The following is an 18,074-nucleotide window of genomic DNA, read 5'->3' on the forward strand; positions in this document are numbered from 1 at the left end:
AAACTAACACACCATTGTAAAGCAATTATACTCCAATAAAGATGTTAAAAAAAAAAGATGCAAATCTTCTCCCAGCCTTTTATCAGTTTTACAACCTGGGAAGGTCTTTCTTAAGGACTTGGGAGCCATCCCTTTGAAGTGAAGTCCTCAAGAAAAACGGTGCCTTTCTCTGCAAGTCTCAGCACCAATTAGCAAACACAGGCGATCTAATAAAATTGACCAATCACCTATTTAAGGCCCTCTAGCTAATTTACAGAATCTCCTGCCTTTGTTTCAGCAGGGTTGAGTAGTTTCTCTCCCCTACTGCAACAGTCTTGACCTCTATTGAATTAGTTATGGGTAAAGTCTTCCCTGCCTCCTTAACTCATCAGATGCAATTTTTCTTTTACAGGGACCCTGAACCATGAGTATTTTTTTCTCCTGAGTTTGAGAAAATGTTTCCAGATCCAAGTGTCAGAGTTCAGTAGAATAACCTAAAGCTTCTGAAATTACGAGGGAAAAAGAATATCCAGGATGCATTAGTGTAGTGACAAAAATAAACACGGAGAAGAGGAAGTGATGGAAAGATGAGGCATCTTGCACTGGCTCCAGAAATACCCAAGGGCATAGACCAGGAAGGTAACAACAAGAAGGATACCCTTGCCTCCAGAAAACAAGATGCCAGGCCATGTAAAATGGTGAAAACAAAATGGAAGGCTATCTTACTTCCCCAGAGCAGTTGTTTCTCAAGCTTGGTTTGTAGAGAAGCCACCTGTGCTTGAACAAATTCTTCTTGTGAGTCTGATGCAGCTAAAGTTGAGAAGCCCTGCTCTGGACATGAAGAGGGAAGGATGGTAGTAAAACAACATGGTGTGGCCAGTGTGGAAAGAAACAGATATCGCACACTTATTTCTCAACCCCATGTTCATGGCAGCACTATTTACAATAGCCAAGACATGGAAGCAACCTAAATGTCCATCAACAGATGAATGGATAAAGACGATGTGGTACACATATACAATGGAATATGACTCAGCCATAAAAAGATTGAAATAATGTCATCTGCAGCAACATGGATGGACCTAGAGATTATCATACTAAGTGAAGTAAGTCAGAAAGAGAAAGACAAATACCATATGATATCACTTATATGTGGAATCTATAAAAACAATACAAGTGAACTTATTTACAAAACAGAAACAGATTCACAGACTTCGAAAACAAATTTATGGTTCCCAAAGAGGGAAGGGTGGGGAGGGATAAATCAGGAGGTTGGGATTAACAGCTACACACTAATATATATAAAATCGATAATCAACAGGACCTACTGTATAGCACAGGGAACTCTACTCAACACTCTGTAATAACCTATATGGGAAAAGAATCTGAAAAAGAATTCAGTTATATGTATAACTGAACCACTTTGCTGTACACCTGAAACTAACACAACATTGTAAATCAACGATACCCCAATATAAAATAAAAATTAGATTTAAAAACCCAACCAAACAAAAAAACCAACATGGTGTGGCCAGTGTGGAAAGAAATAGATATCACACACACTTATCTCTCAACCCCATCGCCACTACCAAGAAACAGCTGGGGTCACAGTGCAAGCGCCATTCAAGTCCTCTTCCCGATGAGGATGTGATGAAATCAGCTGTCTCCACAGGCCTGCACTGGACCCCTGATAGGTGACCACTGCTATGCTCAGTGCAGGGGGTACAATAAGGGAAATACAGCCCAGATCTCAAGAGGATGTGCTTGTGCATTCTGACTTCAGTTAATATGCTTTTCCCCAAATGTAGCAAAACATGTTTCCCACCTGGAAAGAGTCTCATTATTAACTATTTGAAGCTAGAACCTATGTAATTAGAGGAGAAGAATAACTTAAACGTCACAACTCCAGACTTAGTTTCTTAAAGGTCAAAAAAAGTTTGCCATTGCACTGTGAACAATAAGGTAAAAAATCAGAAACTTGTGTGGTTCTGATGCTCCATGACAGCAAAATTGACAGCTTTGCTTCATAAAACCATCTTGGGAGATTGTAAGTTTGTTTTGACATCCTATCTTGATCCCCTTTAATTTTTTTCCTTGCCATTCCTGTACCTTGACAGGCTTTCAAATGGAGACACTTAGACGAAAAGAAAAAAAAAAAAATGTCTGAAGCACTTACAATTTCTAATCATTCTTCAAAGAACATGGCATTTTAGCATTTTTGAAGTGTTTTAAATGTTTCCAAAGAGCTTTGCTTTGGAGATGATTGGTGGTTGGTGTGTGGAGAAGGACGATTAATTTAAAAATCTTAAGAGCTCTTTGGGTGTGCTGGAATTTTTAAGTGCACCATTTAAGGTACTTGGTTTCTGCGTTTGAAGGAGATTTAAAACTCTTTAACCTTTCTTAGTTTACAGGAACTCAAGTGTACCACAGTGGATTTTCTTGACTTCAGTTGCTGCAATAGTGGGATATAAGAGCAATTAATTAAGGAAGAAATCAAGAATTCACCAATTGGTGAATAAAAATGACAGAAGGCAGTGGGAGCCCACCTGAATCTTTCCAAGAAGCAGGATATATACATAAAGTAGTGGCTGAGACTAAATGCTATTAATTTTCTGCCTATGTAGGAAAACACAAGATAATTTCTTAGGAAGCACTTGTCAACAACATAATTATGTTAAACCAGTAGCATAATGAGCCGAGATTTCACAAAGAGGCTCCCCAGAGTTAGTGAGAAGCTTGGTTGGGAAAGTCTTCACAGTGGAGGACTGCCCGTGTTTAACCTCTGCTTGGCGCTGTCCATTCAGCATTCCCGCTCGGGGCCCTGGACTCCCACTCACTGCACATGCAGGCTGTGAATGCACCAGTATGAATGCAAACTTCAACTACCTATGTCAAAAGATCACTATTCACTTACAAGAAAAAAACGGGAAAAAAGAAGATGCATGCACCTAGCTACTTGGAAACTTGAAAATTTCTGAGGCTCTCTTTCCTTATCCTACTCCTTATCTTTAAGGAATAAATCATAATATTGAATTTTTAAAAATAGCTAACCTTGGTTAAATAGCTGCCTTGTGCAGGTGCCTTGGTAACTGATTTTATATAAATGGTCAAATTTAAACTTACAATAGTCTACTGAGGGGAGTTAAAGTAACATTCTATTACCACCCACATTTTATAGATAAGGAAATTGAAGATTAGAGAGGTTAATAATTGGACCCAGGCACACAGCTCGCAAGAGGCGGTATTGTTATTTCAATTGCACCTTCTGACTTTTTTGCTATCCCAGTGATTAATATCATTCACATCATTATCTTTTGTTCAGGGAAGTCAGTGAGAGCGCTGACTGCACAGCTTGGGTGGAATCAGAGGAAACTATCACAGGACATAAACCCATTCAGTACTAACTACCTGCTTTGGACAGCTTCCCGGTACTCCTGCTACTGGATGTGCTGTCACCCCTGGTCAGCACCGTGATGCCCCCAAAACTCGCCGTCTTGGTCATGGCAGGCTTGAGATTGCGATTGGAGCTGTCAGAATCTGTGCTGCTCCAGGCTCTTTGGTGGTCGGACCACTTGAGTTCATTCTCCGAGCTGCTCTGCCGACTTCCAGATGTTCTCCCCGAGCTGTCTCTGTTGCCCCTGGAGCGTGGCCATCAGAAAGATGCACGGGACAGCATTAGATTCCGAGAGCAGAACGGACACAGAGCGGGACCTTTCTTGTAAGAACCGTCTACACAAGACCCTTCTTGTCAACCCTTTCCATGACACCTGTTGCCTCACAAACAGCACACAGACACCTTGTTGATGTACAGACAGACAGGTAACACATCACACAAACACTCAGGCTACAAACGAAAAACCAAACCTAGAAATGTCACATGGTCCTTATGCCAGTGAAGGGGAAACAACAAGAAAAATAGGAGATAAGATATAATTGGTAACTTCTCTCGTGGAGAGGAGAGAGGAAGGTAAATTCTCCTGACCCAAATCAACAATGAATCAGTGTTTGAAAGCAATTATGATGTTAAATGATCCTAAAAGCAACTCCCACTGAAGAAGAGTTTCATCTTTCCCTTTAGCATTAAGTAATTGGACCATGGTAAAATACACAGTTTCAAAGAAGCCATTTACTAATTTAGTTACTAACTTTATTATATATATATATATATATATATATATATATATGAATTCATTAAGGCTTGGGCAGACAGCACAGAAATCACAGGAATTCCTCTGTTAACCTTTGGTGAGAATTTTGCCCAGTGAGTTTAACCTTCACGGGCAGAGGAAAGAGCCCTTTAATACCTTTCACACAGAAAAATTCGTGATAGTAACAACAGTGCAAACACTACACTGACACGAAACTTTCCAAGGAGATCAATGGGAATAACAAAATAGCTCCATAGATGAAATGACACATTTGTTCAAAATTCAAATAGAAAAAGATCGAACTTATTGGAAGAGATCCAATAGCCAAAAGTCATTTTTGAAGACTACAGAGTATTTCTAAGCAGTGTGCAAAACTGCATGTATTTTATAGAGAAAGTTGATGAAATTTGCATTTTCATTGGTTTCCAACTGCTTAAAGAGTGACTTGGTTACTATTTTTCAAAGGCTTTTCTGCAGTTTGGAAATAATGGATCATCAAAATATTCTAAGATTCTCATGGATTATGAATAAGCAAAGGGGACAAAAACCATGGGCAATAGATATAACCCCTAATTTCATATCACTGTGCAATGTGATAGAAATCTTGATCACAGTGGTGAATAGCAGTTTTATTAATATTCTTCTAAAGACAATCATGGGCCGTTGAGATGCTAGAAGTATACATATCTGATTGAAACACTCACCCACCAAATTGTACAGCAGGTATACAGAAAATTTTAGGTTTTGCTTCAACTTTACTTACTAAACGTTTTCTTTCATTTTGTGAAAACTTAAGAAGGTCAATGGATCCAGGAGATAATAAAGATGAAACAGCTAGTCTGTGATAAAGACTTTGTACAGCGAGGGGAGGAAATGCAACAGAAAATTCACAAAACAAAGGGTACTCAGTGCCCTGCTGTCCTCTCTCAATGTTTTCTTACAAACATTCTCTCTGTGTTCTGTACCTCGGGGATGGCTGGTTTTAGAAACAAGGACTATTAAAAAAAAAGACTAGTTTGTGAGTAGGAAGTATCAGACACTCAACAAGGGCCAGGTGACTTTAGTTCTTAAACACCTATGAAATTCAAACAGCCCAGCGGAGCCTGATTTCAAGGTGCTCTATTCCTGATTGTTTCCCTTTAAATCTCCAAATTCAGCTTCATTCTTTTCTCATATAATTCTGATTAATTTGAACCACCCTTGACAAAGCCTGACTAAATCATTATTTAGCAACCATGAAGGTACCAAGGGTGTGACAATAATCTCCCCTGTAGATAACGCAGAATATTTATTATAGGAAAAGATTTGGAGTGGTCCTCAGCATACAGGATGCATCAGAAGGCAATTCTCCGTATGGAGGTGATCATGTCTAAAGTCTGCTTCAATTATCAACTCTGCACCTCCATGGGAGGAATTTAGACTTCCTCTAAATGCCAGAGTGGCTAAGCCTTTCTCTGCAAAGGAGGTGTCCACCACTGTTCCTAAGTGCATTTTAGTGTGTTTCTAAAGCACTGGGTAGTTCCTCTAAGCTCATGTCACATCCCATAGCCAATAAGGCAACCTACGATTTCCTTAACTTCTTCTACCTCTACTCCACTGGCTCAAATCCTCATCTCAAGTCAAGATCTGTGCATTTTATAAAAAATGGAATTTAAGTTGTTGCTTTAGAGAGTTAGCATTAATGAGATTCAAAATAATGCATTTAATTTATGATCTCTAGATACTGATACACTGAAATCATATCTTTTACTGCTCTATCAATCATTCACCTTAACACTGGCAAGGTAAGGTCCAGAACTGAATTTCTTATCTATTTGGGTGTGGAATCATAGGTATCATATCCACAAGTGCCTTCCTATACTTCCTAACAAGCCCAGTCCTAGTCTTCTACTGGAAACCAGGAAGACAATGATAATGAATATCTGGCCATCAAGAGGCATTGGCCCTCTTGTACATAACTAGAATTTGACCCCAGAGTAGTCATAAAGCACATACTCTTAAGTTCTGCTTCTGTGCTGATTAACATAACTGATAACTTTTATTGTCCTTCGTGTCTGAACGTGACATTTTTTTTTTTTTTTTTTTTTTACCAAGTTAGGTATGATGTACATTTTGAACTGCTTTTATCAGTGTGTGGATGGCTTTGTGCTAAGTCATATTCCTGAGTTTCTGTGCTTGGTAATTTTGGTGGATTATAGTATCCGTATTTGGGATGGTTGACTTCAGTAGACAGCAGCTCTGGCTAGGGACCAGATTTGGGGCTATGTAAAACTAAATGCCTCTAGGGGTCAAGAACCCATATTTTATCTATACTGGTCTAAACAAACCTGGTCATGGTGTGTGACTGCATGAGCACAGATACATTCTAGTCCTTCTCTGGGCTTTCAAGGGAAAAAATGAAAGGTTATTTTCTTAATCTTCAAGTGTCTAATGATACAAGAGGAAGGTATTAGATGTATAGTTCAACCTAGAAAAGTAAAGGAAGTTAAAAAAATAGATCCTGGTTTTTTTGTTTGTTTCTGCCAAAGTGTAAAAAGAAAAGAAACTGCTCTAACTTTTCTAAGGATGAGGTCATAAGTTCAGACTTACAGCAAAAAGATATGTTCTAAGCACAGAATTCATTTACTTCTGGGTATTTCCTTTTTTCTCAATGGTCAATAAGTTCTGTTGGTTTGTTTGTTTTGTCTTTCCAACAACAGAGATGAATCCTAATATTCATAAAAGCACTAGCATATTAAGTATATATATTAGGTAAATATATGTATTAGGTATTGAATATATATATATACACATATACATATAAAATGTATATAGCACTGTGTATCCATTGCCCTATAATGGATGGTAGAGACACATTTAATAAAGTAATGAGGTAAAAAAGATTTTAAATTAAAACAAAGTAATAAGAAAGCGGGTATAGTACCTCTGCTTTAATGGCACTCTCCAGCCTAGTATAAAACTTTATACATATTATATATATATATAAAATCTATTCTCCTTATCCCACACATATCTTGATTTAAGTAGTTCATTATAATTGGAAACAATCCCATATCTTTCTTTAGAAATAAAATCTGTGCTTGAAAAAATATTGTTTGAAATATTATGATGGATAGTAGTGGCTAAAAATCAACTACTCAACTAGAGTTATCATTGATTTGTTTTCCAGTGTTGGGAACGTATACACAATTGCAAGCTATAAGAGAAATTTTAACTCAGAGTAATTCACCAAAGTTGATTTGGGAATGTGAAATCAGTGTGCTGTCAAAGTTAGTCCTGGAGGAGAAAAACCCAGAAAATCAGAGGAAGAACCCTAAAGGACTGTAGACAAAGCATTTGGTTTCCCAGTCCTATATCTCACAGGACCCCAATATGGCTTCAACACTAGCTCAGTAATAAGCTTTACAAAGAGATAACCAAACATATTTTATTTCATGAACGGAGATATTTTACACTAACACACTTATGTTTAACATTGATTCCACCACATCATCTGAAAACACAGTTTTAAAAAAGTAAACCATACCAACCGAAAGAGCTGTCTTTTCTTATAGGTCTCACTGCATATGTTACTGTCTTCCAAGAGCCTACTGGAAATGAAAAACATGATTTTTATGATATAAAATCTAAGGGTACTAAATGCCCTATGTTAAATGGATGTGTACTTAACTATGGCACACCTGTCTTGCAAATCAACCCTATATGCTATGGTTTATTTTCAAGATGTAGAATTTTGCCCTAATAAATTAATGGCAGCCTGATTTTTCCCTACCCCAGGATAAAGTACTGATGCTAGATAGGGAGAAGGAAGGGAAGAAGAAACAGATGGAATGGAAGAGGAGGGGAGAATCAAAGAAATGGATATAGATATAATAGACATTTAATTAATTAAATATATCGGTTGCAATTTTTTTCTTTGGGTAATATTAGTTATTCTTTATTTTTTGGGCATAGTGAAATATGCCTTCCAAAGGCAGGTATCGAAGAAATATATTTATTTTTGCAGGGATCTATTCAGAATTTTGCTTTTGGGGACCATCAATACTTCTTCACATATGCAATGCATATTTGTGACCAATTATTGTATTGATGAATATAATCCAATTTGAGTATTAGGGACACAAGTGCACTAGCAGTCTTTTCATACAAAACACAAGTATATGACTAAGATTAGGGAGTAAGTAGGGAAAACGATTGGCTAGAAGACTAGGGAATGATGTGTCCTACTAAACTGAATTCTAAATGCTCACTTCATTCTTTGGGTAAGGATACAGAATTTTGGATTGCTTCAACATCCAAATGTTGCATCCAACATCCAAATTCAATTTTGGATATAGAATTTTGGATTTCTTTAACATCCCTACGATGTTAAAGCTCACAGATTCTTAATTTACTGTAAAAAAGGAATACTTGTTGAAAACTGTATGGGTTTTTGAGGATGCTTTTGGATGCCTGTTCACTACTTTCATCCCTTCTTCTACAAGAGGTTATTCAGTTGAGGGTAGTTACTTGACGTTTTCTAACTGCTACTATGAATGAGGGCATTTTTTAAACCAATCCTCTTGAATGCCCGGTTTAACTTTTCTCTAAGTACTGGAATTTAATCAAACAGCCTCCATTTTAATCGATTTTATAGGCATACCCATTAAGCCAACACCTGAAATGAAATTAACCACCACTCTTTTAATGGCTACCATATTTCCAATCCAAGTTGCCCACTGTGATGCATTTTAATGTGATCAGTACAGCTAATGAGGAATTCCTTAATTCCCCTTGAAAACGTGCGATTAAATCAATGGAGCATTTTAATATCTGTATCAGTTTAGAACTATTTTTAAAAGGTACATGCTAAATTTGAGAACTTCTGCTCTATACTCAAGACTTTGTATAAATGTTTTAACACATTCATGTCACAACCACCACCTTCTCTACTAATACCCAGCCAGGTACACTGATAAATCTAGTTCGGTTTAGATAAGTTTTCCAAGTTCAGCCTTTTATGAAGACTGATAGATTATTTAGAATGAGAAACAAAACAGTACTATTCAAATTATCATCTGTGTAGCTACATATAACGATAGGGCACAGGAAGTGGCCAATAACACCAAATACACAAGTACTTTTAGCAGCCTATTCAATAAGCCAATGAAACTGCAAGTTCCTGTCTCAACATTTATACTTTTCAATGCCTGGGGAAGGTAACAGGATTACACCTTTGGAAGGACCAGAAGTTGAGACTTTAAATAAGGAAATTGTTGAAACTTATGTTTGGAAGTAACGGAGGGAATTTTTCCCCCCAAGTTAAATAGCTTTTAGACACGCTAAATAACATATATGTGTGCATATATACGTGTGTACACATAGATATATGTATTTATTTATACATATATTCAAGCACACACTTATATATGGCATATGTATATCTATGAAAAACAAGACACATGACAGACTTTGTTCCTCTAAAGACATGAAAAAGCAAATTTCATTTTACCTGTTTTCCACAAAAAGGCTTTCCTGGGAGCAAACTGACTGAAAAATAAAAAAAAAGCATTGTATCAGATGTTCTGGATATGCTGAGGTAGCCCAAATCCTTGCCTGCTCTTCAAACTACTTTTCCTCTCCAAGAGGAAAAGAATTAAGAAAAATATGTACCATTTTCAGAAAAAATGGAAATAAAAAAAAAAGGAAAAAGAACGGTTAGAGTTAGAAGTGTAAACCATTCTCATGCAGCTCTTTTCCATCACGGTGTCTTCAGGTTTCAAATAGATTTAGCCCGTGTAGCACCAAGGTCAGAAGAGAGATGTTGTGAATGAAACTGCTGGAGAAACCTGTGAGCATCAGGTCCTGAGCTAGTGGTTTCCTCTAGAGCTGCCGAGATGCAGCCGCCATCAGGAGCCAAAAGGACAAGTTCAGATCAAGGCAGAGCGTGCAAACTTGGCACGATCCACCTGGGGATGGGAGAGCTGTAAAGCCACAATCCTGAAGTTATGACCTGGCAACGATAAACTCTCACAACATAAACAGATGACCTGCCAGACTCTCAAACTGAAGAGATGCTATCAAACAATCTTGGCGGGGAGTTGGCGGGGGCAGCGGGGTGCTCAGAAAACAAGTGAGAACAGAATGAAGTTAACTGGGAAAGAATATCAAGCTCCATCTAATATATCTTAGTTTTTCACACAAAAAACCCAGTGACTTTCTTCTTAGCTTGCATTCCCTAGCACACATTTCTCTGCTATCTTGGGTTTAACATACAACTTAGGGAAGATAAAATTCCGTCATCACTACGTGCTCGGGAAGGGTAGATCAAATTAAATTTTAACAAACAGAGGAAGAGAAGTCTAAACAAAATATGGTGTAACAGTCCTAAAATACGACTGTGTTTAGGAACTAATATAAAGCCCTGTTCAAAGTACTAAGTTTGTAAATGTAAATATAGACACCATATTATACGTGTGGATTTTCTAAATGATGAATAAGTCACCTGGCTAAAGGGATAAATAGAGACTTAACAGGTCGATTTTAAGATAAAATAAAACTAAAGAAGTAATAATGACCTTTCAATATCGAATTTGTGAATTAAAAATGCTGTTAATGTAACCACCACTCAGAGATGCCAGCAGGATATTGGTTTCTTTCTACATTTTACTGGAGAAATCATTTCCTTCCACTAAGCCAAAGGGCTAGATTGGGCATAAATGTTTTTCTCAGTGGTCTGAGCATTTTAATGGGGGCATCTCTAGAACCATTTCTGTTTTAACCTCTGTGCATTTAACATGCATCCCGAAGATCAAGTGTGCAAAAATTTTATTAAACAAAAGGCAAAAACAGCCAACTAAGAAAAAAGCTTTTCAGAAAAATATCTTTTTGAAAAAAATTGACATTTAATTTTATAAAAGGAAACAAATACAGATGATGTGCCCTTGACATTATTCCTATGAGGATCTCTTTAAAGTAAGCTAAATATCCCATTGTCTTTATTTCCTTTAGTTTGGTTTCCCTACCGGTTTGAGTCAAGTTTGAGCTAAGTCCTGGTATGTGAAAAAAGTGAGATTGTGTCAGATATCCACGATGAATTTAATACTTTGCTATTTCTCATCTGTTGAGGTTGAAAAGAGGTCAATTACATTTAGGATGTTCTGGCTGGTACTGAATAACTGAGACTCAATTACTTCTTTGAAGGAGTTGATCAAAGACATGCTGACCTCTTCAGACTCATTAATCTAATAGCATTTGGGGGAAAGTGAAGCAGCCCAAAACTCTTTGAGTTAAAAAAATAAGTCACTTGCAAGTCAAAGATGATGTTCCCCAAAACCTATCTCCAGAGCATCTGCCTGATTTTTGTGGAAAGGTCCTAAAAAATCATCTCATCATCCATCTACCACATTTTCATAAATAAGACAAGAGACAGTTATGGTCTACGATTCAGTAACCGATGAAAATATGTGTGTGTGTGTATATAAAGTAGCATTAATAACTTACAAATTTTAATAGCAGAGAAAGATAAAATTGTCACAGTAATTAAGCCCAGCATTCAGAGCTGTCAGGTATATGCATTCTCAGATGTAAATAAAGGTCTTTTTTTTTTTTAAAGGAAGAAAACGTTTTTGCCGATGGCTTACAGAATTCTCTTCCACGTGCCACCCCCATGCCAGGTGGTGCCTCACACCCTCATTATCAGCTCTCCCTGAAGAATTCCAGCACATGTAAAGGAGACCAAAGATGGGGTCCTCCTCGAATTCCTATTTATACATAAATACCCTTCAGAAATCACCCTACAGGCAAAACAGGTCTCTCTCAAATATATTGCTTTATCAACTTAACCTTCCTAAAAGGAACAACATTGCATAGGATTAATCATAAAACAAGTTGAAATTCTTGCCAAAGGAAACAAGAGCTATATTTCAAGTATTTCTGACTACAAAAGTACATTTATTTATTATTTGAGAACTAAATTGTTGTGTGCTCTAAATAACAACATTTTAGTTCTCAAATAATAGATAAATTGGTCTTATTTCAAGACACCAAAATTCTCAAACTATATTTGAAAAACTTTTTCTAGAAAACCCCGAAGTAATCTGCATATATTGATTGTGCACCTATGTACAAAAGCACGCGCACACACGCGCACACACACACACACACACACACCCTTAGAAACCGAGATACATTTGTAAAATATTCAAGAACCCTTCCAATTTTAAAACAAATCTGGATTTTGCTAAAGCATAAATACCAGGAAGTATTTTTCTATAAACCTCTATTGTAAATTCAAGTAGAAAAAAAAAATCCTACTTAAGTATATCGATATTTGAACCTGTTTGAACTACTCCACTACTTAATAATTGGCAAAGGAAGCTGGTTATATTACCTCTGTTTTTAAATTATGAAGATGCTAAATTAAAGACCAGCTAAAAAAAAAGATTAGATGCCTGTAACTTAATTTCCTTATGCTGGATTCTTTGCATTTGTTTTACAATTGAGTTAATATACTTTAATTATTATCTTGTGAACCTCGACAATTTGGGCAGCAGTAATGATCATTTGGGAATCTGGAATTGCATAGGTGAAGGTTCCCTAAAGGGTCCTGTCTTTATGTTACTATATATATTTGAGAAAGTTCATATTGATGTTATGTCCTTGAGTTTGTGTTATCCTGTTAATACAGGGTAGCGCCCAGTGACCCCTGCCTTGTGTAGCACTTCCCACATGCACCGGGGCTGGTCTGTGTGTCAACAGAATATAGCAGAAAGGAAGGTAGGTCACTTCCAGGATCAGGTTATAAATGACTGTGGCTTCCAATTGGGATTCTTTCTTTCCCTCTCAGATCACTTGCTCTGGGGGAAGCTAGCTGCCATTCTGAAGACACCTGTCAGTCTATGGAGAAGCCCACATCACTATGTGGGAACTGAGATCTCCAGCTTACAGCCAGCAAAGAACTAAGGCCTGGTGATACTCGAGTGAATTTGGAAGCAGATACCACTTCACCAAGCCTTCAGATGAGTACAGCCCCAGCTGACAGCTTGACTGTAACCTCATGAAAGGCCTTGAGTCAGAATCACTCAGCTAAGCCACTCCCAGATTCTTGACCTATGGAAACTGTGAGAGAAGCAGATTTTTGTTTGTTTGGTTTTTAAGCTGCTAAATTTGGGGATATTAATAGCTAAAACAGAGAACACCAGTGGCATGACTGCATTGTCTCGTCTCTACAAGAGCTATCAGACTAGGGAGAAAGACATTTTGTTTTCCCTCTAGGAAAGTGGCTCTTAGTGGCTCACTTTAAGCATCATGAAAGCTTATAAGAATATGATAAACACTAGAGATCTTATCCTTAGAAAAATGCACATATGCTCAGGACCATAATATTTTGCAGGTAATATCAGGGATTTTATTTGATCTCTGGAGCCCTTTATGAGTACACTCTGGGTACAGCATGCCGATTAAAAAACTACTGCCCTAGTAGATCAAGTGAAAAGCAGTGTCAGAAACAGGCAGTTTCCCACCTGAATCAGTAAAGCGAGAAGTGCTGGCCACCAGCCGTGAGAGCCGATCAAAGGAGCTCATGCCTCCACTCCCATAGGGAGAAGCAGCCACAGCATTGTAGAGAAGGCTGCTGAATGATTTCATGGAATAAAAAGGCTATGACAATAGCTTTGCATTTAAGCTTTCTCACATTTAAGTCTGCTTTTACTTGTTAAAAAATGTTAATACAGCATGTGGCCACAGAGGCTTTAAACAGGAACCCTTGCCTCCACTCTTTAGCCTGGAACCCAGGTCCCTTACGAATAATCTCCTTAAGATGGATGTGAGGAAATGCAGTGCGTTAAGGGAGTCACGCTGACCCCTCTCCCTTCGACGACCTCCCTAAGGACACGAGAATACACAAATGAAGTACAGCAGGGCAAGTGTCACCCCCATCATAGGCAAGCATCGGTGACGTTACTTACTGTCACCTGGCTCTTGAGTGTCTGGCAATGTGGCACAGCTTTGGCAAGAAAAAAAAAGCACAATGTTGTTTGTATATTATGTGGGTGATAAGTATTTGTTTATCAACATAACAACTCATTCATAAACTATATGACTTGCCAAAACCAGACTAAGAGGGAAAAGTGTGTGTGTGTGTGTGTGTGTGTGTGTGTTTAAGAGAGAGAGAGAAAGAGAGAGAGAAAATAGAAAATAAACTAGCCTTCAGAAATATTTCTCTTCTTGAAGGTCATCAGACAGGAACATTCTACCTCCATTCCACAGTTGGCATCATTTTAGTATCATGACTAGAAAAGATCCTCTCATTACTGCATTCTTGTAACCAGCAAACATAAGGAAAGGTCTACCATGTGTCTTGCTGTCCTATGCACCCTCAATAATTCTGACCATGATACAAGAATTTTCTAGAATCTTCTAGAATTGTACCTGGACATCAGCCAACTATGGCTACCTCCATCTCCTTCTCTCACACTCCTCTAATTCCCAAGCTCTGGGCCAGATTATTCAACTCAAAATTGTGATTTAAGAAATGCAGAGAGGATCTAGAGATCAGGGACACTGGATTGGGCTTAACACCTCTAGGGAGAGCAGTCCCCCTCCATGCTAGGCTGGCTTTGTAAGAACCTCCAGGAGCAAATCACACGGGAGGTCAGACGCTCCACCTGACTTAGTAATGCCAGAGGTGTTGGCAGCAGAGAGTCTACACAAAGGTGCTCACGGCTGTACCTCTGCAGAGGAAGAGGCCACAGCATTTTAGGAGGGTAACAGATGAGTTCATGGAAGGGAAAACCTATGGCAATAGCTTGTCCTTTTCATTTCATTGCATTTAAATCCAGTTTTTTTAAACCTTTTAATTTGTATTTAATTTAATTGCATTTAATTTTGGCCACACTGAGGAAAAGGATAAAAAAAAAAAAAAAACCCAACCACATCTTCTTTGGGATTTGAACAACAGAAATTGTTTTCTGACTGTACCCTTGAAAATTGTTCACAGAACTAATTCGATCTGAAAATGGGGTGGGGGGATGAATATCACTATTTAACTTTGATATAATAAAATGTCCATACTTGCTAAGATTGCAGAAAATTCTTTGTGTGTGTGTAACCTTTTAATTTGTATTTTTTATAATTGCATTTAATTTTGGCCACACTGAGGAAAAGGATAAAAAAAAAAAAAACCCAACCACATCTTCTTTGGGATTTGAACAACAGAAATTGTTTTCTGACTGTACCCTTGAAAATTGTTCACAGAACTAATTCGATCTGAAAATGGGGTGGGGGGATGAATATCACTATTTAACTTTGATATAATAAAATGTCCATACTTGCTAAGATTGCAGAAAATTCTTTGTGTGTGTGTAAGATCAACGACTCTTCTTTCTTTTCCTGTAATTCCTTCCTGTGCACAATGTTGGTCTTAAAAAGACAACCGTGTGGTATCTGCTGGCTAATATGAACGTGAAGGGATTTCTGCAAATCTGGCAACCTCTCTCTGTACTTACGGTCTATTTCATTGACCAAAATGGTATCTCTATTTCCCCACAGGTCATACCCTAGAGAACACATGCAAACCCTCGGCCCCTCCTCCATCACTTCCCTGAAGCAGGTTCTCTTCCAGACACACCTCTAGTTTGCTGCCCTTCGGTCTGTTCCCTGCCTCCAGCTTCCCTCGTCCCTGCCAGCTCCCTGTCTGGGGAAACGAGGCTGCCTTGCTGCTGACGGAAGGACCGCACTCAAGAGGCAATGAAAACAACTACTCACATCGTGTGCAAATATTCTCTCCCTCACTCTCTGATATTCCTCTTCTCTCTCTTCAATTGATTTACTTCGTCTGTCATCTCTAAATGGATGCATTCTGTTTTGCTGAACAGAAAAAAGAAATCAGGAGGGTTATCCAAGTTGAGCTGTTGGAAATCTGCAGTTAAGAAAAACTGTCAGCTGAGAATAATAAATGTTCACTTAAGCAAATGGGGCATGAAAAGTCTTACTCCCTCTGGTCCCTAAGGAAGCCGTGGTGAGGTACGTGTGGTGTGTGTGCCATGCAATGGCAGGGGATGCCTGCTACTTCTCCTTGCTCCCTTGCTGGATGCAAGTAGCATGGGAGTTTCTGGAATGTAAGCTCCTGAATGTGCCTCAGGTATTCAGTCAGTTGGCTACGTGATGGGTCATGAGTCATGGACTCTGTCTCCTTAGCAAACCTGTGTGATTCTGACTCCCCAAAAGGAGGCAGAATGGTGGTGAGAAAAGAGGAAGTGGCTAGTTCAAGACGGCTAAGAGAAGAAATGGCTTTGAAAACTTGGGGACCGGAGAAACAGAGCAAGGCGGTAAAGAAGGGAACAGGCAGAATGGAAGATGTGGATGCTATTTCTCTACATCCTAACTTGTATTTTTATTCACTCAATGACTTATTCTGTGAACTGCGTCTGGGATAAAAAGAGGAACTAAATTCAAACAGCTTGTCTGCTGATTAAGGTCGATGTCAAGAAAACTAACAATTCAAAGAACCCAGCATGAGGACTGCTGTTCTTCCCTCTGAGACACTTCCTGGGTCTCTACTGCCCTCCCATCTTATCCCTGCCGTTCCTCCCCAAACGCCCTGCACCAACCACTTCCATCCATCCATTCAACAAACACCCACTAAGTACAGGACACGGGCACATGTTCCAGAGTCAACTCGAGCCATGGTGTGGTTTGATGGTGGTGGCAGGAAACGAGATACAAATGACGAACAGGTTTTATTTTATTTTTTTAAAAAGTGCGTCAGAGATGCGCACACTGGCTCACAGTGACTCACTGTGGGTAATTAAAATAATAACTTGAGTGAGACGCAGATTGTCTTACCTTTCAGCATTCTAAAGCAAAGTCATTGCCAAAAAAAAATCTATTTGATTGTCAGAGACATAAAGGGTAACTGTAATGACATTTATATGACTTTCTACTGTTCCTCTTATCATTAAAATTTTGTTTTATTTTGCCATTTACTTAGTTTTCTTCTTCATCACCCTGGATCCCACCCCCTCCATCCATAGAAAAGTCTCTCTAGCCTTGTCGAGGTCCCATGAGTAACGCTACTCTAGAACAATGTAATGTTTTGTCACAAGCAAAAAACACATAAGGAGGAAGTTCTGCTCCAGTTCGTGCAAAACAAGCAGACAACTGACATGGACGATAAAACATGGGAAGGGGAAGGGGTGGGGGACTAAAACCTGAACTCAATTCTTTGTTGTGAAGACTTATTTTAGGAGAGTTCGCAAAATCCACCTGGCCTCACCATAACAAGGTTTGTTGTTTACAGCTACATCAGTTGATCAGCGGTCCGTATTGACAATCCAGCTCAATGTGTGCACAACGGAAGGATAAAGCTGTAGGGAGGGGAACGACTGCCAGAGTTACACAGACACCTGGAAATGCAACTGACAAAGCTCTTCCCATCAGCTCGGAGCCTGCGGCATCCCAACCCCCCAAGACATGCAGCAGAGCCTGCGTCAAGCACCACCCATGCAGCCCAACAAAGAGCCATCGCTGAAGCAACCAGGATGTGGTGTTTTGCTACCCACTGAATGCCAAAGAGGGAGGCAGGGGGGAGGGGGGCAGGAGGATGGGGGGGGACAGTCGTTTCAGAGGCAGGGGAGATTTGGGAGGGGGAGCGGGGACAACAGAATGACAAGAACATCAGGCAGCCCACCTTCAAAAACAACAACGTCAGCCACTCTCAAACTTGAGAACCAACCTGAGTGTCTTCTTTATCAATACTAGAGTTATCTCGCTTCAAGATAAACCGCTTCTGGGATTCTTCACCTTTTTCATCTTTTAAATGTTCACAAAACCTTTGCTCTGGTCTGCCAGCAAAGTAAAACATATCAATAAAAAAAGTTTTTCCCCATTTAAAGTTATTTCTTAGTGTTTCCCACCCGCCCCCACAACAGTGGCGGTCAACTTAAAAAAAAAGTGTACACGTGGTTT

The 18,074-nt window shown here is 38.8% G+C and overlaps 1 protein-coding gene across 37 annotated transcripts in view; it reads right to left on the reverse strand.

Annotated features, from left to right (window-relative positions):
* The window catches only part of ARPP21 (cAMP regulated phosphoprotein 21), a 164,875-nt gene that overhangs the window by 77,445 nt on the left and 69,356 nt on the right, over positions 1-18,074 (reverse strand). For 15 of the 37 annotated variants that reach the window (XR_008615780.1, XM_055079904.1, XM_055079912.1 and 12 more), the window contains 5 exons: positions 17,842-17,950; positions 15,873-15,974; positions 9,619-9,656; positions 7,658-7,717; positions 3,385-3,617 (listed from right to left, as the gene is read on the reverse strand). Coding sequence is in view for 36 of the 37 variants with exons in the window: in XM_055079904.1 (XP_054935879.1) it covers positions 3,385-3,617; positions 7,658-7,717; positions 9,619-9,656; positions 15,873-15,974; positions 17,842-17,950 (542 nt within the window). In the remaining variant the exon portion in view is untranslated. Of the gene's footprint in view, positions 1-3,384; positions 3,618-7,657; positions 7,718-9,618; positions 9,657-15,872; positions 15,975-17,382; positions 17,474-17,841; positions 17,951-18,074 lie in introns of those variants that run through there. The other 22 variants (XM_055079905.1, XM_028479335.2, XM_028479338.2 and 19 more) reach the window with 13 other exon arrangements.

This window comes from Physeter macrocephalus, chromosome 18 (genome assembly GCF_002837175.3).
Source record: "Physeter macrocephalus isolate SW-GA chromosome 18, ASM283717v5, whole genome shotgun sequence".
Lineage (NCBI taxonomy): Eukaryota > Metazoa > Chordata > Mammalia > Artiodactyla > Physeteridae > Physeter > Physeter macrocephalus.